Source organism: Nyctibius grandis, chromosome 1 (genome assembly GCF_013368605.1).
Source record: "Nyctibius grandis isolate bNycGra1 chromosome 1, bNycGra1.pri, whole genome shotgun sequence".
NCBI classification, from domain to species: domain Eukaryota; kingdom Metazoa; phylum Chordata; class Aves; order Nyctibiiformes; family Nyctibiidae; genus Nyctibius; species Nyctibius grandis.
The window spans coordinates 95686287-95713032 of NC_090658.1; the positions used below are offsets into that span (position 1 = coordinate 95686287).

The following is a 26746-nucleotide window of genomic DNA, read 5'->3' on the forward strand; positions in this document are numbered from 1 at the left end:
AAGTTTGGAGAACACAAGTAGAAAGCAGAGGGAAAAAAAACAAACACCACCACCACCATCTTAAGGCTGTGGTATATCTGTGGAAGTCTAAAAGTAGCAGTAACATCTACAGCCTGTTGCCTATAGTTCATTTTGTTTCTTTGCTCATTGGCTCAAAAAAGGTGGAAGGGAATGGGATGGGATTTTTTTAATTGATGGAATATTTTTCCCCAGACACCCTCACACCCTTCTTCACTTTTATTTACTCTATTTAGGTGTTCTAATTAGTTTTCAAGGAAAATGCACAAGAAATTTACAAGTCCCAGCTGCAGTTATTACACACTGTAGGACAATGTGGCTCTATTACCAACCAGAACTGGAATGTTATACAAAGCTGGAAGAATTCATGAGGTTGCAACAGTCATTAAAAGTATAAAATTACTAGTGCTACACATATTTTGCCTCTTCTGCTTGAAGCTTTTTTTCTCCATGACACTAACAAATAGCTTGACATTTCAAGAAGTACATACCTATACAGTCCTGATTATCTACGTAGCGCACTTCATTAACCCCCAGGCCTTCTTTTTGGTAAAGTTCTTGCTCCTGGGGGGAAAAAAAAAAAAATAGTAATTGAAAAAGGGAAAACACCACTCACCATATATTTTTTTACCCACTAAAAAAGTTTTTTTAAATAAATATGAAGGCATTTTTAAATACAGCACAAATCAACACACATTTTAGAATTTCCTTCCATAGAGTAATATATTCCAACTTCACCTCCTTAATGATATGTCCGTGCAATTACATATTCCCATTAGGTATGAGATATTGTTCAGTATCTGGATGCCTCATTTTAATGAATGTAAAAAAGAAGAAGAAAAAAGATTGCTGGTTTTCAAAAAGTCATACTCTTCTGGCATAACCAGATGTCACACAGTAGGAAAACAGTTTGCCATCTGAATTTTTTTAAATCTAATCATAATGTGCAATCTTATGGAAAGTAGTGCTACTTTAAGTATCTCTTTAGCAAAAAGATAAATCCTCAAATATAACGTTAAATATAACATACCTCTTTCAGAATCCTTTCATTAAAAAACTGCTGCAGTTTTTCATTACAGTAGTTAATACAGAATTGCTCAAAACTGTTGTGTTCAAAGTATTCTGAAAAACAGAAATTAAACATCTATGATAAACCAGTGTTCCAAGAATTTCTATTTCATAGTAAATAAGAGAAGCTTCACAGTGCTAATATTTAAAGATGGGTTCAGATCCATATCTGTTTCTTTCAGTAAAGCAAAAGCTTTTACAGATTTTCAAGTTGCATATAAGACAGATATAATACCATGGCAGATCATATTTCTAAGACAAGTAACAGACAGTTATATCTGGCAGCAAACCAAAGCAAGATGCTACCAGTGAAACTGTACCAATACATCCTCGTGCATCCATGTCACAACAGGCTGGCAGAGGATATAGTAGCTCTAAAGATGTGAAAACCAAAGGTTCCCTTTTTCACTGTTCTTAAACCACCTTAGCAGGGCTAGAGCACACCAGAAAACATGCCCTAATCTGAATCCCAGTGAGCCAAACAGGACAAAAGCTTTACAGGAACCATCAAGGCCCACCTCTTCCAAGGAGCAACCAGGAGCCCTAAGTCCAACTCTAACAGAACTATCCATCCTCCAGGAAACTGTATCTTAATTCAGAGGCTTCCTTTGCCTGTCTGTCAGTGTGTAGTGATCTTCTCAGGACTGAATGGGAAAATAGCATGCACATGCAATATCTTTCCTAATTTTACTGGGTGGTCACTGTTAAGATTGCACTGCAAATTTTTAGTCCTTCAAAAGCTGTGTCTATGTAGATACTACAGGAATCTGAAACCATCACAAAGATGCCTAGTTTCACACTAATGCTTGTTAGTGTTATTAGGTGATCAGGAGAAGCTCAAGATCTCCTCTACATTCTTGTATCTCAGGAAAACGAGGCTTTATCTGCTCTCTTGGTATCTTCTTAAGCCCTCATAACCCATCCCACCCACCACTACCAAAAAAGAAAATCCTCCCACTCTCCATTACAGAATTTATCATTGAATCTTTGGTGGCAATAATAGACAACTAGAAAATGAATTATTTTTTTTAAGTATACTTACCAAAACCAGCTATATCTAGAACTCCAATGAAGAAAGAAGAAGTCTCAAAGGGAAAACACTGGTTTACCCTGTTCACTACATGGTCAAACAGATGACTATACACGGTTTTAGCCAAAGCATCACGAGCATTGTTCGCTTGTTCCACTTTCAAGGGTACTCTAAAAAACAAAAATATAGATCTTATTTTTCAGAATTCCTGACTCTGAAATACTGAGATTAGGCTCTAAACTTAAAAAGAGCCTTTCCAATTATTGTCAATTAGGACACAAAAAAAACCTGAGCTCTAGGCCCAGGTAGGAAACAATCTTGCCAAGTTAGACTAACTATCCTACCTGTAAAAAGGAAGCATAATGTTTCACTATCCTCAGTAGAAGCGAGATGCAGATGTTTGTTCATTAAATAATTAGAAACTATATTGATAATTGCCAGAGAAAGATATTTAAAATATATACATTCCTTTCTACAAAAAATATTTCAACTATTTATTTATGAGCTGCCTAATTACAATAAAATCTATAGTTCAGTTTTGCTCTGACATCTTTGTTCCTATGCTTTCATAAGGGCTGTAACTAAAACTATACGACTGTGAGTTAATCGGAAACAAAAATAAAAAAATGTAGACAAGGGAGTGTGTGCTCATGCTGAAAGTTAGATGCAATCATGAAATAAGGATTCTCTTTAAACATAGGAAGAAGGGACCTTTTAAGAGTGAGAATTTATTCTCCCTCCCTTATTTATAAACCTTTCTTCTCCATTGTGACTATTTATTACAAGTTTATATCCCAGTTTAGCAGTTAAAAAAAAATAACAAAAAAAACCCACAAGCAACAACTTCAAAATTATGAAATGCATGACACAACTGTGGGAATATCAGGCAGATATAACTACATATTTACCTATACATATAATAATACATATCTAGCTATTTCCTAAAGTCAGTATTACAGTGACATGCTCAGATTGCATATATTTCAAAGCACCTTTAACCATCTCATTTCCTGGATTAATACATTCCACAACTTTTTTTTAAATAGGTTTCAGATTAACAGGTAAGAGTACCAAAACTAAAGAACAGTTACACTGTACACTGCTGAGGAAGCACCTGTAGAAATCTCCAGAGTAAGGCAATTGATAGGACAAAGCCTAAAGGAAGTGTAAGAAACAATGTGAAAGAAGTATGAAAAATGAACTTTTGGCTTTATGGTATGATTGCAAATTGCCCTTAGATCCTAATCACATTGCCACAGAATTCAAAAGAAAAAGTCCCACTAACATGAACAGAACAGAATCAGACTATCAAAGATGAAAACTCTCCAAAGGATTTTTACATGTCAATAAAAAAATAAAAATACAAAAGGAAAAAAATTAAATTGAAATACTGATAGCCCCTTGACCAGACAGTATCAAAATTTCATTCATGAAAAGAAGACCTGCAGTCAGAAAAACCTGTCAGGCATAAAGCAGCCTCTTCCACAAGGAAGAAGAGAAGAGTTTTCGTTGTTGGAGACTCGCTCCTAAAGGGAACTGAGGGCCCAATATGCAGAGCTGACCCCCATCACAGGGAGGTCTGCAGCCTGCCTGGAGCCCGAATCAGGGATATCACCAGGCAACTCCCCAACCTGGTGAAGGCCACAGACTACTACCCCCTGCTGATCTTCCAGACAGGTGGGGAAGAAGCTGCATCCCGTAGTCTGAGGGGGATGAAGAAAGACTACAAGGCCCTAGGACGGTTGATGAAAGAGTCTGGGGCACAAGTTGTTTTCTCCTCCCTCCTTCCATTTTCAGGTGATGACGTGGGATGGAATAGTAGGATTCACTCCATAAATGCCTGGCTACGAGACTGGTGCTACAGGCAGGGCTTTGGGTTCTTTGATAATGGCTGGTTTTATAAGACACCAGGCGTGACGGTAATACATGGGAAAGGTTTATGTCGTAGGGGCAAAAGGGTTCTGGGACAGGAATTAGCAGGGCTCATTCGGAGAGCTTTAAACTAGATTCGAAGGGGGATGGGGTTGTAGCTGGGCATGCACCACTGGGGCAACGCTCTAGTATTGATGTAGACCAGGAGGCCTCCCATGCCCCTCGTGTGAGATCGGTGTGCTCAGCTCGCTCCCTGAAATGCCTGTACACCAATGCGCGCAGCATGGGGAATAAACAGGAGGAGTTAGAAATCCGTGTTCGGTCGGGGGGCTATGACTTAGTGGCAATCACAGAGACTTGGTGGGACACCTCGCATGACTGGAATGTGGTCATGGATGGCTATGTCCTGTTCAGGAAAGACAGGCCACTAAGGAGAGGTGGTGGAGTTGCTCTTTATGTGAGTGAGCAGCTAGAATGTATTGAGTTCTGTCCAGGGGCGGATCAGGAGCGAGTTGAGAGTTTGTGGGTGCGAATGAAGGGGCAGGCTGGCAGGGGTGATACTGTTGTGGGTGTCTATTACAGGCCACCAGATCAGGATGAGGAGGGTGATGAGGCTTTCTACAGGCAGCTGAAAGCAGTCTCTCAATTACAGGGCCTGGTTGTCATGGGGGATTTCAACTACCCTGATATTTGCTGGGAGGCCTACTCAGCCAGCCATCCTCAGTCCAGGAGGTTCCTCCAGTGCATTGATGATAACTTTCTGATGCAAATGGTGGATGAGCCAACTAGGAGAGGAGCGCTGCTGGATCTTATCCTCACTAACAAGGAGGGTCTGGTTGAAGAGGTGAAGGTTGAGGGCAGCCTTGGTTGTAGTGACCATGAGATGGTAGAGTTCAGGATCTCATGTGGCAGGAACAGAATAGCTAGCAGAATCACAACCCTGGACTTCAGGAGGGCCAACTTTGGCCTTTTCAAGCAATTGCTAGGGGAAATCCCATGGGACAGGGTACTAGAATGTAAGGGGGCTCAAGATAGTTGGTTAGCATTCAAGGACTGCTTCTTCCGAGCTCAAGATCAGAGCATCCCAACAAGTAGCAAGTCAAGGAAGGGTACCAGGAGACCTGCATGGTTAAACAGGCAACTGCTGGGCAAACTCAAGTGGAAGAAGAGGGTGTACAGATCATGGAAGGAGGGGCTGGCCACTTGGGAGGAATATAATCTGTTGTCAGAGGATGTAGGGAGGCAACTAGGAAAGCTAAGGCCTCCTTGGAATTAAACCTTGCAAGAGAGGTCAAGGACAACAGAAAGGGCTTCTTCAAATACATTGCAGGTAAAGCCAACACTAGAGGCAATGTAGGCCCACTGATGAATGAGGTGGGGGCCCTGCAGACAGAGGATAAAAAGAAGGCGGAGTTACTGAATGCCTTCTTTGCCTCTGTCTATACTGCTGGAGGCTGTCCTGAGGAGCCCCAGACCCCTGAGGCCCCAGAGGAAGTCAGGATAGAGGAGGAGTCTGTCTTGGTTGATGAGGGCTGGGTCAGGGACCAATTAAGCAATCTGGTCATCCATAAATCCATGGGCCCTTATGGGATGCACCCGCGGGTGCTGAGGGAGCTGGCGGAAGTTATTGCTAGGCCACTCTCCATCATCTTTGCTAAGTCATGGGGAACGGGAGAAGTGCCTGAGGACTGGAGGAAAGTGAATGTCACTCCAGTCTTCAAAAAGGGCAAGAAGGAGGACCCGGGTAACTATAGACCAGTCAGCCTCACCTCCATCCCCGGAAAGGTGGTGGAACAACTTGTCCTTGGTGCTGTCTCTAGGTACATCAAGGGTAAGAGGATCATTAGGGGCAGTCAACATGGCTTCACCAAGGGGAAATCATGCTTAACCAACTTGATAGCCTTTTATGAGGACGTTACCCGGTGGATAGATGATGGTAAAGCTGTGGATGTGGTCTATCTTGATTTCAGTAAAGCGTTTGACACAGTCTCCCATAGCATCCTCGCAGCTAAACTGAGGAAGTGTGGTCTGGATGATCGGGTAGTGAGGTGGATTGTGAACTGGCTGAAGGAAAGAAGCCAGAGAGTGGTGGTCAATGGGACAGAGTCCAGTTGGAGGCCTGTATCTAGTGGAGTCCCTCAAGGGTTGGTACTGGGACCAGTTCTATTCAATATATTCATTAATGACTTGGATGAGGGAATAGAGTGCACTGTCAGCAAGTTTGCTGATGACACAAAACTGGGAGGAATGGCTGACACACCAGAAGGCTGTGCTGCCATTCAGAGAGACCTGGACAGGCTGGAGAGTTGGGTGGGGAGAAATTTAATGAAATATAACAAGGGCAAGTATAGAGTCCTGCATCTGGGCAAGAACAACCCCATGTACCAGTACAAGTTGGGGACAGACCTGCTGGAGAGCAGCGTAGGGGAAAGGGACCTGGGGGTCCTAGTGGACAGCAGGATGACCATGAGCCAGCAGTGTGCCCTTGTGGCCAAGAAGGCCAAAGGCATCCTGGGGTGTATTAGAAGGGGTGTGGTTAGCAGGTCAAGAGAGGTTCTCCTCCCCCTCTACTCTGCCCTGGTGAGGCCACGTCTGGAATATTGTGTCCAGTTCTGGGCCCCTCAGTTCAAGAAGGACAGGGAACTGCTAGAGAGAGTCCAGCGCAGAGCCACGAAGATGATTAAGGGGGTGGAACATCTCCCTTATGAGGAGAGGCTGAGGGAGCTGGGTCTCTTTAGCTTGGAGAAGAGGAGACTGAGGGGTGACCTCATTAATGTTTATAAATATGTAAAGGGCAAGTGTCATGAGGATGGAGCCAGGCTCTTCTCAGTGACATCCATTGACAGGACAAGGGGCAACGGGTGCAAGCTGGAACACAGGAGGTTCCACATAAATATGAGGAAAAACTTCTTTACGGTGAGGGTGACCGAACACTGGAACAGGCTGCCCAGAGAGGTTGTGGAGTCTCCTTCTCTGGAGACATTCAAAACCCGCCTGGACGCGTTCCTGTGTGACATGATCTAGGTAATCCTGCTCTGGCGGGGGGATTGGACTAGATGATCTTTCAAGGTCCCTTCCAATCCCTAACATTCTGTGATTCTGTAATTTATAACAACTATGGGTACACAAAGGCTTTCACCACACTGTATCATGACATACAGATATATCCAATGTTAAAGTAAATCAAAGGAAGAGATTTTTAGGTAGAGAGCCTTTGCTAACCAAACTGAAAAAATTTGCAGGGAGGAACAGGGGGAAATAATGTCAACATTTTCATCACACCAATTCTCTTTGCCATGAAGAATACAGGATGATGGCTGTATGCCAAAAGCTCTTACGCTTTTTCTAAATACCTCAGTCAGTTGGCTTAATAACACAAATCACTTCTCTCCATATAACACCCTGTATTACTTCATAGAGTCATAGAATGGTTTCAGTTGGAAGAGACCTTAAAGATTATCTAGTTCCAATCCCCGTGCCACAGGCAGAGACACCTTTCCACTAGACCAGGTTGGCCAAAGCCCCATCTAATCTGGCCTTAAACACTGCCAGGGAGGGGGCAGCCACAACTTCTCTGGGCAACCTGTGCCAGTGTCTCACCACCCTCACAGTCAAGAATTTCTTCCTAATACCTAATCTACCCTCTTTCAGTTTAAAACCATTCCCCCTCGTCCTGTCACTACTTGCCCTTGTAAAAAGCCCCTCTCCCACTTTCCTGTAGGCCCCCTTCAGGTACTGGAAGGCTGCTAGAAGGTCTCCCTGGAGCCTTCTCTTCTCCAGGATGAACAGCCCCAACTCTCTCAGCCTCTCTTCATAGGAGAGGTGCTCCAGCCCTCTCATCATCTTCATGGCCCTCCTCTGGACTCGCTCCAACAGCTCCGTGTCCTTCTTGTGTTGGGGGCCCCAGAGATGAACGCAGTACTCCAGGTGGGGTGTCACGAGAGCGGAGTAAAGGGGCAGAATCACCTCCCTCGACCTGATGGCCATGCTTCTTTTGATGCAGCCCAGGATGTGGTTGGCCTTCTGGGCTGCAAGTGCACATTGCCGGCTCATGTTGAGCTTCTCGTCAACCATCACCCCCAAGTCCTTCTCCTCAGGGCTGCTCTCAATCCATTCTCCGCCCAGACTCTATGTGTGCTTGGGATTGCCTCGACCCACATGCAGGACCTTGCACTTGGCCTTGTTGAACTTCATGCGGTTTGCATAGGCCCAGCTCTCAAGCCTGTCAAGGTCCCTCTGGATGGCATCCCTTACCTCCAGCGTGTTGACTGCACCACATAGCTTGGTGTCGTTGGCAAACTTGCTGAGGGCGCACTCAATCCCACTGCCCATGTCGCCAACAAAGATGTTAAACAGGACCAGTCCAAATACCAACCCCTGAGGAACACCACTTATCACTGGTGTCCACTTGGACATTGAGCGTAACTCTTTGAGTGCGACCATCCAGACAATTCTTTATCCACCGAGTGGTCCATCCGTCAAGTCCATGTCTCTCCAATTTAGAGACAAGGATGTCACGAGGGACAGTGTCAAATGCTTTGCACAAGTCCAGGTAGATGACATCAGTTGCTCTTCCCCTATCCACTAGCGTTGTAGCAAGGCCACCAAATTTATCAGGCATGATTTGCCCTTAGTGAAGCCATGTTGGCTGTCACCAGTCACTTCCTTCTTTTCCATGTGCCATAGTACAGTTTCCAGGAGAATCTGCTCCATAATCTTGCCAGGCACAGAGGTGAGACTGAGTGGCCTATAGTTCACTGGGTCTTCCTTTTTTCCCTTCTTGAAGATGGGGGTTATGTTACCCCTTTTCCAGTCAGTGGGAACTTCACCAGATTGCCATGACTTCTCAAAAATGATGGATAGCAGCTTAGCAACTTCATCCACCAGTTCCCTCAGGAGCCTTGGGTGCACCTCATCAGGTCCCATGGACCTTCAGGTTCCTTAGATGGTCTCAAACCTGAACTTCTCCTACAGTGGGTGGTTCTTCATTCTCCCAGCTCCTGCCTCTGCCATCTGCAACTTGGGTGGTGAGGCTGGAGCACTTGCCAGTGAAGACTGAGGCAAAATAGTTGTTGAGTACCTCAGCCTTCTCCACATCCCAGGCAACTAGGTCTCCTGTTTCCTTCCAGAGAGGGCACACATTTTCACTAGTCTTCCTTTTATCATTGACATACCTATAGAAGCATTTCTTGTTGTCCTTGACATCCCTGGCCAGATTTAATTCTGTCAGGGCTTTAGCTTTTCTAACCTGGTCCCTGGCTGCTCAGACAATTTCCCTGTATTCTTCCCAGGCTACCTGCCCTTGCTTCCACCCTCTGTAGGCGGTATATATACCTCCTCATACACCTTGGCTCTCATACCTTGAAGCACCATCACTAAAATAACAATTAGTAATACTGACAGTATAGACTGTCCAGCTGAGGTGGTGGATAATCAGTTATGGAACTTCTCAAGTATGCAGCAAATCTACATTTAAAAAATACCTCTTATCTGAACCATTCCAGTACGCCCTACGTACAAGGTTCAAGATGTCACAGTGGCGGAACTGCTCTGTCGCCCTCTCCGGGCAGTTTCTGTACACAGGAGCACAAAGAACTGGCAGTTCAGAAATGGAAAACCTAATGCTACACAGCTTACCCATATTGCATCATTTCCTTCACTCCCCAGGATTCACAAGCACTACATTAACTCAAATTTATCATTTCTGTATTTTTTCAAAGAAGATACTTCTGATGCAGAAACGTGAGACTGATGGAGATCACTTTCTATTGTGACTGGTAAGTCCAGGAACCAGAGACTCCGTTCACTAAGGACAACTGCAGCTACGTTAGATAGTAATTAGCTTTAACACACAATCTTGTCTTCCACTAAGTATCTCCTGACTTATCTTAAGGTAATGAGTACTGACAGAAATCTTGTCCTATAAATAGAAGGAAGGTACCTTTACATTCCATTCTGATACGTTTAAGAGATCAGAATACTAATTCCCACACGTCAGCTGCAGGCCTATTAAATAATACAATATACATTTATGCTTTCAATTTATTTTTTTAATGTATGTTAAACAACATGGCAGAGTCACACTTCTAGAGCATGTATTTATAAAATGGCCCTGTTCTTCAAAAATAACAAATTCTGCCATTATTAAGTAGAATTCCAGAGACTGCACAGAACCCTATCGTTATTTTAAATTACCATAGCAGGCAACAGAAACCCATGGAAAGAAAAGGTAACCCTGCAATGTGTTTTCCACAGCTGAAAGTACAGAACCACAAAATAATGCTGAAATTGCACTGAGCCTTTCAATACAGAAGAGCTCTATTGCAGAACTGACATTCAGCATGAGTAACTTCCTTCTTGTGAACTTGCTTTCTCCGAGCTCCTCCTTTCCTCTGGTCTGCACGCTAACAAAGGAATCTCTTTCCTGCTCCTGTTTCTTGTCTGAACAGGAAAAGATATATTTTTCCTTTGTCCATTTCACCTTCTCTCCCTCTCCTCCATCCATCAGCTACTTGTAAGGATCAGAGAAGAAATTCTTCCCATTTTCTAAGCTATCTGGTAAAGCTGCAACAAAAAAACTTGTTTGGTCTTCACACTGATTTCTCCAGCAAGGTTTCCAGTGATCCACAGAGTCTGAGGCCTGGGGGAAAGTGCTCTCACGGGCTGGATTTTTCCTGTGGACAATTCCATGCAGTCCCCAAACATTTTCCAGAACAAATAAAATGCAATTAAAATATGTATAATTTGCCCATGGTTCTCAACAATTAAGGTAGAGAGAGCAGATGAAGCGATACCCATCAGTCACTGTCACCCAGTCTGGTTACTACTTCACAAATAAAATGGCCTGGATGAAACAACCCTACCTAGTGAAAGGCCCACCTAATTAAAGAATATAAGCAGCACATTTGCAATTTGAGAAAAGCTGAAGTTCCAAAAACTGTGGAAAAATATTTTTTTACAAAAACATAATTTTCGAAGGGCCTAGCCTCCCAATGTTTTTCCAACAGAAGCTTCAGTACCACCACAAAAAAAAAACTTCATTTTGGTAGAAAACGTACTCCAAAAGAAGATGGAGGACCTGGAACTATGTCAGTTTAATTTTTCACACTGTAAAATAATTTACTTTGTGATGACAGAGTTCTGTTTGAAAGTCTTCTTGGAAAGGGAGAACCTAAGAGATTAGTACAGTGCATTCACAGTCTAAGAGGTGTACTGGATTTTCAATACTAACACATTATTTTTCTCTGTAAACACACTTTACATGAATGGTAAAAACATCAGTCAACAAGGTGATCATTATGCTCTTTTTGGGAGACTAACAAGGACAGATAAATGTAGTGCAGCTGTCTAGTCTCCCTGGCAGTCCACTGCACATTAGTATTTAATAAAATCCACGGAGATAGCATTTAGCATCACCCTCCTACTGTTCCTCTTGGCTCCATTGTGCCCAAGAGAACAAAGCCTTTGTTATACTCTGACACAGTGATTTCAGCTGAGCTATTTATTCACTGTGACCTATTAGGACTCACATGATCTACTTGCACACAAAAGTCCCTAAGAAAAAGAGAGAGAAATGAGTAGCTCTTTGGGTTGCTGCAACAAAATAAAAGAATGTACTTGTCGAAACTCTAATACTGATTGCAATCAAATAGTTTCTAAACCACGCTACCATAGCAAAACCTGGTGGTTATTTAATGAATATCTAAAACAGTCCAATCCACTTTCCTTGTACATGCAGTAAGCCACACGAGAAAAAGATATTAGCATATTTATTAGCGTATGTTTGCTTTTAGCTGCACAACTTTAGAAAAGGCTAGAGAAAGAGGCTTAATGCATTAATCCTTTGAGATGGCAGAAGGAAGTCTTCGGAATTAATTTTTGCCATCCACAAAACAAAACATTGGGGAAAAATAAGATCCGCTGGCACACAAACACAGCTGCCTGTGTTTGCAGAGTTTTGAAACAACGCACTGGTAACAACGCCCCAGGCTTATCAGGATTAAATATGCTGAACAGAAAATCTTTACAGTCTTAATCCAAAGTGAATTTGAAGTTGTAACAAAAATTGTCTTTGTTCTTAAGAAACCTTCCTTGACAGGGTCACTTGAGATGTGGTGAAAGGGAAGCAGTATATTATGATACACCTTTGCTCTAGTGCTTGATATGTCCCACCAAACATTCTCAAAAGGAAACTACACAGACACGCTTTATCTATATGCTATGTGTACAACAGCCAAAACTAATCATCTGTTCTCAGGGGCTGAGTCAATAGTTCACTGAGAGCATTTCCAGTGGGGTGCCATCTGAATCTGACATGGATGTGATTTGTTCAAACCCCTTCTGCTTCTAGTTAACACTTTCACTAAATAAGAACGAGGAAAGTAAGGGTATTTTCAAAAAACAGTCTGACAATACTGAACTAAGAAAGCAGGAAATCTTAATAACAAGATTAGCAATTTTCGCGATGTGAAATAGAAATTACTTTCACAAATTGAAGATACTATTTAAAAATCCACAAGACAGATTTTGGTAAAGGAATGTGTGTGGTAGCATATTTAGGAGAATTCAAAAATAAAAATGCAACATGGAGAATAACCAGGTAAGCAGTGAGTCAACAGAGAAAGATCAGCAGTTATAGTGGATCACAAGCTGAATCAAGTAAAAAATGTTACGAACTTCCAAAACCTGCAATTCTCATACTGCCATGCATTAATATGAGCACCATCTGTACCGTATAATATATAATTGTCTACTCTAATGTTATCCATAATACTGATAAAGGTTTTCCTGGGTGAATAGATCAAAGATTTTGCTGTCAATTTAGACATGGTCTGAAAGAGAGCAAATAATAAAACTTGGAAAATATTGGCCACTGGAGGCACTTTGTCCTGCAATACCCGTGTCTTCCCACATGTAAAGGTTGTTATAAAGAGAAAAATTATTTCTAACTTTCCGTATCAGCTGATAAGGCAGCAAGACAACAGAGATAAAGAGTCCTCAAGTTCTAATAACTGGAGGGGAAGAGGAGGACTTTATAACCACTTTCCAGAAATGCACTATTGAATATATTATGAAGAGATCTAGCTCTTGAGCTTTTAATTGAAGGCAGAATAACCCTTCCCCAATCACTACTTAGCATTTGTCACTGCATTATAACTTTTTCCATGGTAATCACTATGAAGGTTCTAAGTCTTGAACATCCCTTCTTTAAAAGTACAGAAATAAGCAGACCATCAAGAAGTCTATTTGTTTGCTCTGTCTAGAAATACACCTCAAAGGTGAGCTATTCAGTAATAATGTATTACTGGAACAACAGCCCATACCCATGCTAAACTTAAGATTCCTGAATATGAGTTAATTCAGAAGAGGTTCTGCATTCCCCTAAAAAACCCATGATGTTCAAACAGCACAGGCTGTCACTGATGGTTTATTATGCTCAAATTTTGGCCAGAAAGATCAGTTTCACCCTGGAGATCAGGAAGCAGGCACTGAACAGTATTTCCACTACAGCTATTGTTTTTTTAACTTATCATTATTGGCTGGAATTAGGTTGAGATCAAGATTACTTATCTTGCACAGAATGAGCTCTTGACCAGTGCAAACCTTCATCACTCAAATCCATTACATCCCTCAAGGACTAAAAAAGCCAGTGCTCTCAAGTGCTCAAAAATCAGCTTTTCACCTCTAAGTCTGACATAACCTAAGCATGCATTAACTAACACCTGCCACACCTTTACTGGCCACAGTCACATATCAAGGTTAAATCAATTAGCTATCACTTTGTTTCAGCCCACAAGTTTATGAAATGTCAGCAAATACTTCATACTATAAAACATGAATATAAATAATAGCAATACGTTTAAAAGTATATAAAATATGCAAGGAACTTATATAAACCACATTCATACAGAGAATCAATTATGGCTTTCATATACTGAACTTCTGGTGTAATGTGCATTAAGTTGCATTTCTGATTCAATGAAACTAAAACAATCTGATTGTTTCCATAAGTCAATATGAGGCACCCATGCATTCTTCCAATAAGTGAATGTTAATTAGTTTCCTAATTAAAAGATCGATGCATTCAGCTAAACATTGAGAATTACTTTTAATGTGCTCAAAACTGTTTAGCCCAAGTTCAATTTTTGATGCGATGTTTTCTTTAACTCCAGAAAATACACAACATAGAAAAACATACAACTTAGAAAACCAAACGTTAAAACACACAATTCGGTTGCATGCAGCTTAGCTGGCGTCCCTGACAGCTTGTGTGCTAGAAGGATCAATCTCAACAAAAGAAAATTTGTGGTGGAAGCTAGAGGTTTTCATAAACAAAAGGCAACTGTAGTGAAATTGATCATTTTCATAAAACTCAGTTTCACAACAGTTGTAACTTCCATGGTATTGCAATGTTATCATCAGTACCATGTTTAAACATGTTCCTTGCAATTATTCCTTCTCCATGTGCGTACAGAAAGGAATCACTATCCTATTTCTGTGCCTAGGAAGTTACCTTTATAATAGCTTCTTGTTAAAATGTAAATTAATGAAAAAAAGAGATAACCAGTTTTTTAAGGTCATTATTTACTTCAATAGTGATGCGTTCTTAACAGCTACAGAAAATACAAGTCTTCTCTTAAATTAATCCTGTTCCACCATTTTTTATGTTTCTATGAAACAATATTCATTTCACAGTCAAGATTAAATGTTTGTTTACCAGCAACAGCAAGCAGCAGCACGCTTCTGGATTTCTGTTTGCAGTGGGGTTTTTAAAGCTGGAACTTGATTTCAGTAGAATTAGATGTGGCAAACACAGGGACGCTGATCACTCAGACACTGAGAGGGGTGGATATTTAATTACCCAATGTCCTGGTTTGGCCTAAACCAGGCTGATTTTCCTTTCAGTGATTTTTACTTTCAGCTAAGTCTCCTCTAAGTAACTGCACTTTCTGAAACTAACTGCATGTTTTCACAGACCGTGACACCCTCTAATTAAAGCATCCCAGACCTAATATCATAGGGCAGCAGTCATGGGAGCACTGTGAAGCCCCCATGACAAGAAAGATGCATCCAAGTATCTTCTGAAATACTTTAGGCACAGCATTAACATTCCTTGAAACAGTATATCTGTTAAATCTATCAGCATATCTAATTCTCTGTGTAGACTATGGATTTAAAAGGCTGACTGCTATACTTTCTTTGTCCACACAGTGTGCTCACTGACACGTGAAGTTTTATAAAATGTGATAGTGATTTATTCAAAGCTGTTCCTTTCCTGAAAAAAAAAGGCCATTTTAGTCAGACATTGTACAACTGCCACTCTTCCAAACGAAAACTAAAAAAACTCCAGTGACATAACAACAACGAAACAAGGGAGCCTGAGCACCTAAAAAATGCGCATTTGGATCAATCGATTTTAAAAAAAACTAAAAAATGAGAAAAAAAAAATCAAAGCCCTGTTAAAAATTTGTCATCTCAAAATTAACACTTGCATGATGGAAAAAGCATAGCACGTTGCTCCTGTTTTGAAGGGTCTAACAAGGTAAGCCTGCTAGTCTTCTGCACTTATCTTTGTAGTACCGTTTGTGCTCGTGCTTTGTAAACCATTCAGTAAGCACTTTAAGTACCCGCACTTACGCTAACTGCAACTCAGTTCATACTTGCAAATGGTCAAGCGGGAGCGTGAGGCCCTTCCCCGCGGGTAAGAATCCTGAGAGACCCCCGTGCCGGGAGGCAGATTCCAGAGGCAACGGGGTTACCCCAGACCGCAGCTCGCGGGGCCGGGCCGGGAGGGGTCAACGGCTCCCAGCCCCCGGCCACGCTCACGGCAGGCCCCGCCGTGAACACACCGCGAGCACTCGCGGGCGCTCCGCTTCACTCGGCGTTACAACACGCGTGTTCCCCGTCCCCTCCCCACGTCCGCCCGCCCGCTCCCTGCGGCGGAGGCGAACGGCCGCCCGGCGGCGCGCGGCACTCACTTGATGACCGTTCCTTTGGCGCCCCCTGCCGTGGTGAGCATGACGCGCGTGGTGAGGCTGCCGCGCAGGTCCTCCTGGTCCAGGCCCAGCAGCGCCGCGCAGCACTCCAGCGCCGCCTCGCTCCGCGGCCTCACCGTGCAGCCCCCTGCGAGCAACCGCCACAGCGTTACCCACCGCGCCCCACAGCGCCCCGCTGCAGCCGGGCTCTGCCCGACCGCCTGCGGACGCGGACACGCTCTTTTAAAGCATGTTTTCTAATGTCAACGCGACAGCTGCCAGTCCGGCATCTTTAGGGAAAATTCTAGGGAAAATATTGAACTGGTGATGATCTTGCCATGATGACTAAAAGTAACATCAACTCTGAAGGAAAGAAAGCTTGCCTCTGGAAATTACTTCATATATTAAATGTGAAGAGTCAGTTCTCAAAAAAAAAACTCAACCCAAAACCCACCTAAAAACTATGCATGAATTTCTAGAACACCGTTCTAAACATACTCTGTTGAAAAGCTAACCTGCTTGTAAGTGAAAGAACTATCCCAAAAATGTAGAAGTGCTAATACCTAGAAGCTAACTAGCGATTTAAACATTTGGATTTAGATGTTCCTGTAACCCTCCAGACTTCCTTGCTATGCCAGAGAAGTGCCTGGCATGGCAGACTCCCAGCACTTGCATTTTCAGATCAAGGTATGTACGTTTGCCCAGGTGAAGAGCTAAGAGGTGAGCTTCCTTCTGCTCCGCACCATGGCCTTAGTGCCAGAGCTCGTCCAGCCACTACAGGTTCGTACATCTCTAACTGAAGCGCTCAAACACTTTAGCAAAATCTAACACTTAAACAATTACGTATGCCAGGATTACAACATTTATTTCCTGTTATTCTCAGTAAAATTTATTTCCACAGATAAGTGAAGAGACTGAAAGGGATAAGTAACTAGTCAAACACTGCTTGAATTCCTTAACTCTACAACCACATTAAGTGGTAACCACATTGGTTTGTGTTTCCCAGGTTTTTGAAGCAGTAACACAACTTTAGAGGGTCTCTGGTAGGAGACATACTGCCTGGAGCAGCTCAAATGCACCTATGTGGTACACATACAAGGTGAGAGGAGAATAAAGCCTGTATTTGCAATGAACATTTTAGAAGTTCAATCACTTATTCTAGAAAAAATGGGTTTGAATTCGAACATTCGGAGAAAATAAGTTTCTGGTGTCCTCCTTCTCTAAACCCTGACTTTCCTCATCGTCTGCGGTTTCCCCTCTCCTTGTTCACTTGCCTCCTGAAACCACCTCTCCACTCAGGTTTGCGCTTTTTTCACTCTGTCCCACCTTGTCAACCCCAAAGCCCCAACCCACAGAAGGCCCAAACAGGGAAGATCCCTGCCAGCTTACTGCTGAGCCCCGTGAAGCCACTACCCTTCTCTACACCCACATCTTCCCAGATTGATTCACATTAATCATGTTCATTTCAGTCATCTTCATGAAGATGGCAAGATCATGAATTGACACTGGGGAGGTTCTGATTTGACCTAAGGTTAAAAAAAGAAAAAAAAAAAGGAAAAAAAGAAAAAACCCACCTTCTCTGTGACAACCCTAAGCCAGCTGGTCTGAATTCAGTGTTGGCCCTGCTTTGACCAGGACACATTGGACCAGAGACCTCCCACAATCTCTTCCAAACAGAATGTTTGTACAGTTCTGTGGTGATTCTGTGCTTGGGTTTGGGAGCTAGTGAACCTATAAGGCTAGTACTCATTTAATTCATCATTCAAAACACCTTTTAAAATGTTCTTTGGTATGCCCTTCCTAAAAATTTTACCAAGTTTGGCAACTGCTATACATACTCGAAGCAGGACTAAGAGGAAACTATTTCACTGTATCTTGTGTATCTTGCGTATTTTGCAACTCGAGATAAAGACCTACATACATATCTTTTCTACTATAGTTAAATTTGTAATACGTCCAGACCTGGAGTTTCTTCAGTCCTTCAGGAATACATGGACAGCAGTTCTCAACTTAGAGAGGCTGATTTCAGTAGTAAGGTAGGAATGACCATTCCCAAAATACTCATTCCCCTCCTCAGCCTCTCTGCATGTTCTGCTACTAAGTCCCAGCTACACTCGTACTGACTCATCTTGTGAGTGACATCTTAAAATTAGCAAGTATACGTTTACTTAAGTTTTTGCTGTAACTTTTTTTCCTCACCTCTCAAAATACTAACATGATGGTATTTTTGGAAGCCAAAGGACATAATGCCTTTCCCTACATATGGAGTTGCTAATTCAAGATGTTTTCATGACATTAGCAAGAAGTTGGACTTTTTAAAATTATTATTAAAATACAAAAATGTCTCTTTTCTTTATATCAAACTTTGCACTGAACAATTTCTTGAACAATTTCAGTGAGAGCCTATTTGCTTTCAGAGCATGTAAGGAAGTACAATTTTAAAACAAACAGGTAAACTTGATTTCAAAATGGGGTGAATTAAGACTGAATTACCCTTGAACACAAAGCAGCTTTCTAAAGCAATAATTCACATGGAAAGGAATCATCTATAATCAAGAGACATTTTCAGTATTTTTACAGAAAACAACCTATGTTTTATCTAACCTGAAGTGCTCCCAGCTTCCTCAAAATCAATATTTCCAAGGTGAAGGACACCAGCCACTACTCTAAAAAGGTCAAGTTTTTCTGCATCATCCAGTCCAATCTTTTTCATTGCTGTACACATTCTGTTAAAATCTCCGTGATCATCTAAGAGTGGATCCTTCAAGGAACCTGCTTTGAGATACTATAAAACAACAAGATAAACCAAGAATTCAGTAAGTGATTTTCAAGTAAATGTAAGCAATTATTTCCAGTCAAAAATAAACCATAACAAAAAGCATAAAAAAGCATGCCAGACTAAGCAGAAAGAGATTAGAGCTCTTCACACAGTACAGGTTTTGCAAGACCTCTAATTTGTTTTAGTTTGTTGATACTTTGAAGCATGATCTTCAAACTTCAGCTTCAAAGCAAACTTCAAACTATCTATCTCCTGAAAGCAGCAGCTGGAGAGTGTGGCAGCTAAGGACAGGGGAATACAGAATAGTGAGCAGTGGAAAGGAAGATTTTGGTTAAGGAAGCTATCAAAGCACTTACACGGAGGAGTGCTTCCAGCCCCTAGCAGTTGAATAGGATGACAGAAAGTTTGACAGGCCATGGGAAAGGAGTACAGGACAAATCAGAATTGGAAGAGTTAGCCCTATCCCAAACAGACTTATTTAGAGAAATATACTTGTTAATGTCTGCTGGTGAGTAAGAAACAGTAAAGTTGTTTGCAGTGTTCTATGGGTTAAAAGAATACCAGCTATGTTTTAAAATACCAGTTTAACGTTTTGCTGATTTTCCTAATTTAAATACATCACAAGCCATTTTAACTATTAATGGTTTTAAATAGTAGATAGTAACACACCTGCATGCAATCAAAAGACTAACTGAACATGCACAGACTGATCTAAGGTTTTACAGTTACTTTAAAATGTTTTCAACTAAAAAGAATAATTAACTTTAAATAGAAGCCTTGTTAATATCAAATAAGCTAACATGATTGTTATCAAAACAAAACACCACATGCATCTGAAAAATTCACTTCACACAACGTTTAGACACATCAATAAAATTAAACTCCATCTTAATTATGTAAAATGATCACCTCATCTTCCTGATAAGGAAAACACAAAAATAATTTAAGTATTAATTGACTATTCCAGCTACTTTTATTAAAATAAACAATCTTAATATTTTTCACAAAAAGACAGAGCAAATATTAGATTTCTGATTTTAAAAAACTGAACAATGCAATATATTTCCTGTTTAAGTGGCTGGACTAAGTTTTAATATCATTGAAATGTCATCATTTATTGCGCCTTCAAATTGACATGTCTGCAACATACAAGTATTATGGCATCACATGTTCCACTATTTAAGGTCCAATACATATTTTCAGAATTATTCTTCCAGTACATCTTAGTTTAGACAAACACTTATTTCAAATTAAGTCCTTTAGAGGACACATTTTATGACATAACACCCGCCTGTAGATCACATCAGTAACAGAAGATTGCATAGGTTCATCTTCCAGTAGTAAGAATAAATACCAACTTCACTGCAAGTCTTAATTTAAGGTAAATTAGGTAAACTGAGGCAAAATCTCCCAATCATCTCTTAGCCTATATGCTTGACAAAAATTAAGTATCTACCAGCTTTCTGGCTCACAGTAATATCAAATGAGCATTTCTGTATCTCACTCTCCACCATCCCCCATTATAGAAAATAGCCTACATTCAAGCAAAAGAAATTGGCATTACTGCTCAGTGTTACAACATACAAACACTAGAAATCCAGTAGTAGACTTTACAATGTTGACCTGAGCAAAGGAAGTATCTATACTGTCTTTCATAGCTAGGCACAAGCTACATACAAGCTCGAGCCCAAGTTCTCAAAGGTAAAAGAGATGGCACAGTCATTGGGGGAGAGAAGTTCTTGAGTAAACTTATCTTTGTATTATTCCATATGTATAGGCAGCTTGCCCTGCTACTGAATCCGAAGTATGGATTTGATTAAGATTTGAAATATCTTTCAGCTATACAAATGAAAATTTCATACTTTAGGTATGAATAGATGAAAATTGTATGAGAGAGCAGAGTAGAAGGTTAATGAAGTGTTTAAACAACTTCCAATTCACATATGCTACTAATTTGGATTAAATTCTGTAGTGTCCTCATGCAAACAAGCTCAAAGGCTTAAATGCTACAAATATTGGTAATTCCAGTTTTAAAAAAAATGTAAACAGAGATGGAACAAGAGGAAAGAAATGTTTTGTTGAAGTTTCACAGTTTCTTCCAGGAAATGCCATGCTCTTCCATAAGTAACTGTTCATAGCAAGGGTATAACAAAAACCAATACAGAACGCAGTGTACCGGGGAGGGGGATATACTTGTGCTGGAAGTAAGGTTGCACTAATGTTTTATAAAACAGTTTGGAGCATCACTTCAAAAATCCAGACAGTAAAAATGGCTCCGGAAAAAAATACTGCTTCTGACCTATTCCTAGCAGTAGTAACATTTAAAAAGAAAATTACAAAAAACGTCTTGCATGGACTTTTGTTTTCCACAGAAGACAAGCTGTATCATTAAGTGTTATATTATTATAAGAATGAAAAGGAAACAATTTTATATACCGTTCCATTTGGGATTTTAAGATGCATGTTAAAGTGTATTTCTAGGACTGAACTCCAAAACCAGAGTTCTGAATATACCAGCTTTGACAGTACCCATTTAGACCTATAAAGATGTGTAAAATGAACATTTCATTCCACACTGCAAAACTGTAATCATCATTTTCAACTCTGCATTAGTTAATAATATAAACCAACTGAAGATACAAACATACCTCAGGACTTTTGCGATTTTGCAAAATCTGCTGGTCTGTTTCTTTGTTAGCAAAGTATCGGGTACAGCCTCGATTTAAATACTGTAACAATAAGAAAGTGGAAATGCATACTTAAAGAAGGCTTGCTCTACATAGCTTGATTTAATCATATAATACCAACAACACGCCAGGTATTCAGAATTCATTCCTTGAAAATGTATTTCTTTACATCTACAAAATTACAGAAGTGCAACAGTAACAAACTTCTATTGAAAACTTTTCAATTTTGACAACTAAAATACTTTTTGACACAGCGGGATGTTCATTTTGTTAAGTCCCACAATCTCTTCTTAATGTTTGACACTACTAAACCTATTAATGGAGTCTGGGATTGCAGAAAAGACAATCAAAATTAGGAACCAAGAAAATAAATTTTCTGGCCTATGTGTAATACCAAACTTTACTCCAGCAAGCTGTATAGAACATCAGAAAAAATTCACAATAATCTTTTTGTTTTCAGCAACATATCGACTTTATATAGTATATCTGGGGGTGAGAGGGGGTAGGATCAAAGAATTTGTGGTACTAAGTCCAGTGCAGTTTTATGGTCATTTTTTCCTCACCAGTGAAATGTTTCCATAGTTAGTAAGAGACATAGTGTATTAAAAAGCTTGAAGAGTATTAAAAGCTTGTAACATCGTACAAGCAGAAGCCTCATTCAGAATCTGGCTTCTGATATCCATTTCATGTTGTATAGTAAAGGGACCAGGCATTCAGATAACAACTGATACTTCCAGCAAAGTGGTACTGCCAGCTTTTTCTTTCTGATTTGTTCATCTGAAAGTAAGAACTCTGCAAAAGCTTGGACAGAGCCCTTTGTCTAAAGGAAGTGAACTGATTCTTTGCTCTAGCCCATGAACAAAGAAGATGTTTTCAACTAGGTGAACACAGATAATCCTACACTTTGATTAAAATCTATATATGAAATTCTAAAAAATAAAACATTCTTCAAAGCATTTCTTAACAGCAGAAGAAAACTAGGTGACAAATTTAATATTAAAACAAAGTGACAAGAAACACTGTTCAAAGTTAGCTTCCTGTTTAAGAAAATACTGAAAAGTTTTCTTTATCAGCCAGTAAGAATGCAAAGCAAAGCATATTTTAAACACAACAATATATCCCTGTATTACAGTAACACGATCCCAGAAACTGGGGATGGGAAATGAAAAAGGTTGTACTTTTCAAGAAGAGAGTGTAGAAACTTATCCGATGGGCTGAGAATGTGAACCTATGTAGGAGATATTTAAACATAAGACAATGGCTTTCACTTGAAAGCTAAAAACTCAAGTAAATGTACATATTAAACCTAGGAGAAATTATATTTTTAAAGCACACAAATACACGGCTTGAGGTTATCATATATAATGGTGTGTTTCTCATTGAGCAAAACAGGCTTAGGTGTTAAGGGCCCAAGCTGGCCCTCATTTGGACTTTGACTCGATAAGCTAAAAGGCACAAGACAAGCGGCACAACAGAGCTGATGTGAAACTGCAACTTTAGGAATGGGTTTTTCTAAATAACAAATTTAAGAGTATGATTTTTTTTTTCTGAATGCTTTTCTTGTCTAAATAAATCAGCATTCATATCAAAACTGATCAATCATCAAACCTTGCCTAGTATAATATCACCATCTATTATCAGAAGCTTGAAAGATGGTATTTCCATGAAATTGGAACCAAACAGACATGCAGTCAACAAAAAACGTGGTAAAAAAGTGACACAAGCATGATTATTCAGAGCCATTTTATGATAAAACCTGAAGGAGCAAATGAGAATGAATAACACAGAAAAAAAAATCTTTACATAAGTAGTACAAGTTTAGGAAGAAAATGAACCTTTTACAGCTTTTTTTTCTCTAAAAGATCTCCTATAAAGGGATACTTAATGAAAGTTTAGTGCAATATTTCTAAAAACTTTAAGTATATTTATATTAATTTACACATCTACAAAGATGAAAATAATCCTAAGTTTTTTTTAATTAAAGATAATCTACTTTAGCTTCAGAAAGGGACAAATTTTTTAAAATATTTCAGAGGGGTTAAAATTTTTAAATTTAACATGCAGAGTGGATCTTTCACACGCAGCAAAGAACTCAGGATTCAAATACTAACTTATGGTAAAGCAATAAATATTCTTAATGGAAATGAAAGTATTTGCTGCAAACTTAGCAGAAGGCAAAAAAATTATGTCACTGTGTGATAAGGGTGGTGTGACTGTAAACTCTTTATAATTGAAATAGGCAAGTGAGTGCCTTCTGTAAAGGCACTCAGGCTGTTCAGTACTTTACTGCAACCAGCCTGATTTTAAGCAGGTTATAATTCTGACCTTGACATCTACAACCTTGTGTGCTCTCATGAGCAGCTTTTGATTAAAAAAAAATCCCCAAGAGTAGGCACGCAGCATATTCAGTTCCAGAATTAAAAATCTATTAACTACAAAAAGTAAGTTTTAATGGAAAAGTGGCTGCACAATAATAATACGTATTTGAAAGTTTGTTCAAGATTTTAGCTTTAAAACATACAAGAGAATATTCCATAGAATAACTACACAGTAAAAAAGAAAGTTTTGAAAACTAGCTCTATATTATATGCAAATAAATGGTGTTGGGGTTTAAGTATTGTGTTTGTTGTGTTTCAAAGGAAAAGCTTTCCTTCTAGAGAACAGAAGCAGCTCCTTCTTAATAAGCATCAGATCAAGCTTGCATCGCACATCTTGAGTACAAATAGACGAACTATAAGAAGATACAAGCTAAATATTTAAAGAAATAATATAAGGTCCATAAAGGCCCCTAGGAACGCCTTTGAGGAAGTAAGGAAACTTGTCCTAAAATATTGCTGTGGCTTTTAGGAAGCAAGATCCAGATACCACAGTACAAATGCATGATGTGCACAATATGGAACTGCAGCTCTGTGCCTGCTTCCTGGCTCATTAGTACGCAGAAATTGCCTTGGCCAGGCCAAGAGGCAGCAGCAACCTGTTCGGTCACCAGTAAACACCCGCTTCGCCACCATGAGTGCACTCATTTAGGTGTCACCTATGCAACCACTGCTTTGTACAAAACTAGTAGGAGCTTTGTATCTTTAAGGCTTCTAGCCCTCTGCTGAATTCTGATGAAACTGAGTACAAAAGGTTTTGGGGAAAGTAACAGATAAGCACAGTCCAAGTTTCATTTAGAAAACAAAGTAGGAAGATACACCAAAAAAGAAAACAATCAACACAGTAACACAATTCTTTGTTAGCAGTGCTCCTCACCCAATCTAAGATCAAGGAAGTTTAAAAAGATGACAGTCAAATAATTTATATCCTTGTAACTGGACATGCTCTCCATGGTTGTGGTACAAAACTTCCAAACCCGAGGCAGGGATTTGGTCTGTGTATTTTAGAAATGCACAAAATTCTGCTTGCATGAGATTCCAAGCCAGCATAAGCCAAGAGACAGTGGAGAGATGGAGACAAATGACAGAACACAAGCAAACAACTAACCAAGTATTTACTAGTAGGATTTGATTTGCTAATATTTTTCTTTTCAGTGCAAGTCAACAAAGCACATGGCGATATTTGTAGAGATTTACAGTTTAAGTCTGATCGTCAAAAGGAAAAGAAAAACAAAACGAAAACCTACCGAATAAATGATTGAAGGCAAGAGCCTTCACCTTACTAGTAAAACTGGTGATGACAGTATAAGATGTGAACAGGCTTAGAAGGACCTTGAAAGGGACAGCAAAAACTTGCTTTGAAGAGAAAGAGAAGGGACAAACAGGAAAGCAATGAGAAACAGCTGTATCAGTAAAGCTGCACTGGTTGGATAAGAGTTCAACAATATTAGTTTCTCAAAAAAATACTGCAATAATCAAGATTTAACACACTGAGAAATTAAAAGATAATTTAAAAATAAGGGAAATGGGGTTGGAGTCACTCAGGCAAACAAAAAACAAAATAGAGAAAAAATTTTGACTGACAAGAAAGGAAAGAAAGTAAAAGGAAATGCCATGTTATTTGTCAATCATTTCTGAAAACAATTCAGTGAAATCTGAAAATAGAGAATGGGAGGAGAAAGAAGGAAAGCAGGAAGAAAAAGTTAAAAGTTAAACTGAAGTAGTAAAACCGTTCAGTGGAAAAATGGGAGGAAGAGAATGCAAGAACATAACGGTAGGACAGAAACCCAGCCTGTTTGTGAGATTGCTACTGGAAACATAACACAGAATCAGGGTTAATCAGCAGAAACCACATTATCTCAGAAAAGGGCAAAACCCATAAATTAAGGCATGGAGAGATGAAGGGAAGGCAGTAAACAAATCGGAAGTCATTAAGAACAGGCACACTGGATTGAATTAAAAGGCCCACAGTATCCAAGAGCTTGTCTTCAACCATGCCCTCTGCTTCACCCAAGGATTTTACTGTTCCTTTCTGAGCTGGGATGACAAAACTGTGTATGCTATTTACAAATATGGACGTACATTGCAGCGTAACTCACCATTTCATTCTCCCTTCCTTTCCTAACAACTCCTGAAATTCTACTCTGCTTTTTCCCTGCCATTGAACATTAACCTAACATTTTTAAAGAAGTATGCACAATGATTCAAGTCTTATTTCCCTGCTATTTAAGTTCACTTTCATTTATGTATAGTTAGGAGTATTACATTCAGCACTGATTTTATTGGTATTTTATTGGCTTCTCCATTACTTGACTGACTGGACCAGTAACAGGTTGTCTAAAGATAGCCAAAACTCAGTAAAGTAGTCCTCAGGAAAGAATAAATTAGATGAAGAAAAACCTAAGAGGGAGGATCATGCTTAATGAATAGACGTAAACTTGGCAGGAAAAGCTGAGCATGGGCTTTGGGTCAACTGGAGATAAAAGGGTGAGCTTTCAGCTGAAAGGGACTGGGGAATATTACCATGTAACCTGGAGTGACCAAGAACGGCAGAAGAGTATGATGAAAGGAACAGGAAAGGCTCAAAACTGGAGCAGTACAAATGAGTATAGTGTGATAGGAACAAGGTGCAACAGAGTACAAAAGAAAAGTGATGTGAAAGCACATGGACTGGCACAGAGAAGCACAACAACCCTGTCACCATGGTGTGATCCTTGGTGGAAAGCATAAGGGAAGGACAATTTGAGAGAGAACTGTGGGACAACTCCTACATCTTCCTAAAAACATGGTTGGAATAGGAAAAAATAAATGCAGCTTTCAGGACTTAAAAGATGAGTTCACAATTTATGCCTCTAGAAGGGCCCATAACAACATTACTAGCAGCTGGGTATGCAACAGTACATTTTTGGAGAAAGCAAAGATTCCTCAATTTTAAGACACAG

At 40.1% G+C, this 26746-nt stretch overlaps 1 protein-coding gene across 2 annotated transcripts in view; it reads right to left on the reverse strand.

Moving 5' to 3' along the window:
* Window positions 1–26746, reverse strand: part of MYO6 (myosin VI) — a 117750-nt gene that overhangs the window by 40129 nt on the left and 50875 nt on the right. For both annotated transcript variants that reach the window (XM_068406272.1, XM_068406355.1), the window contains exons 10-15: window positions 21391–21471; window positions 18568–18748; window positions 15967–16111; window positions 2129–2286; window positions 1049–1140; window positions 510–582 (exon numbers count right to left, since the gene is read on the reverse strand). In XM_068406272.1, the coding sequence (XP_068262373.1) occupies window positions 510–582; window positions 1049–1140; window positions 2129–2286; window positions 15967–16111; window positions 18568–18748; window positions 21391–21471 (730 nt within the window). The remainder of the gene's footprint in view (window positions 1–509; window positions 583–1048; window positions 1141–2128; window positions 2287–15966; window positions 16112–18567; window positions 18749–21390; window positions 21472–26746) is intronic.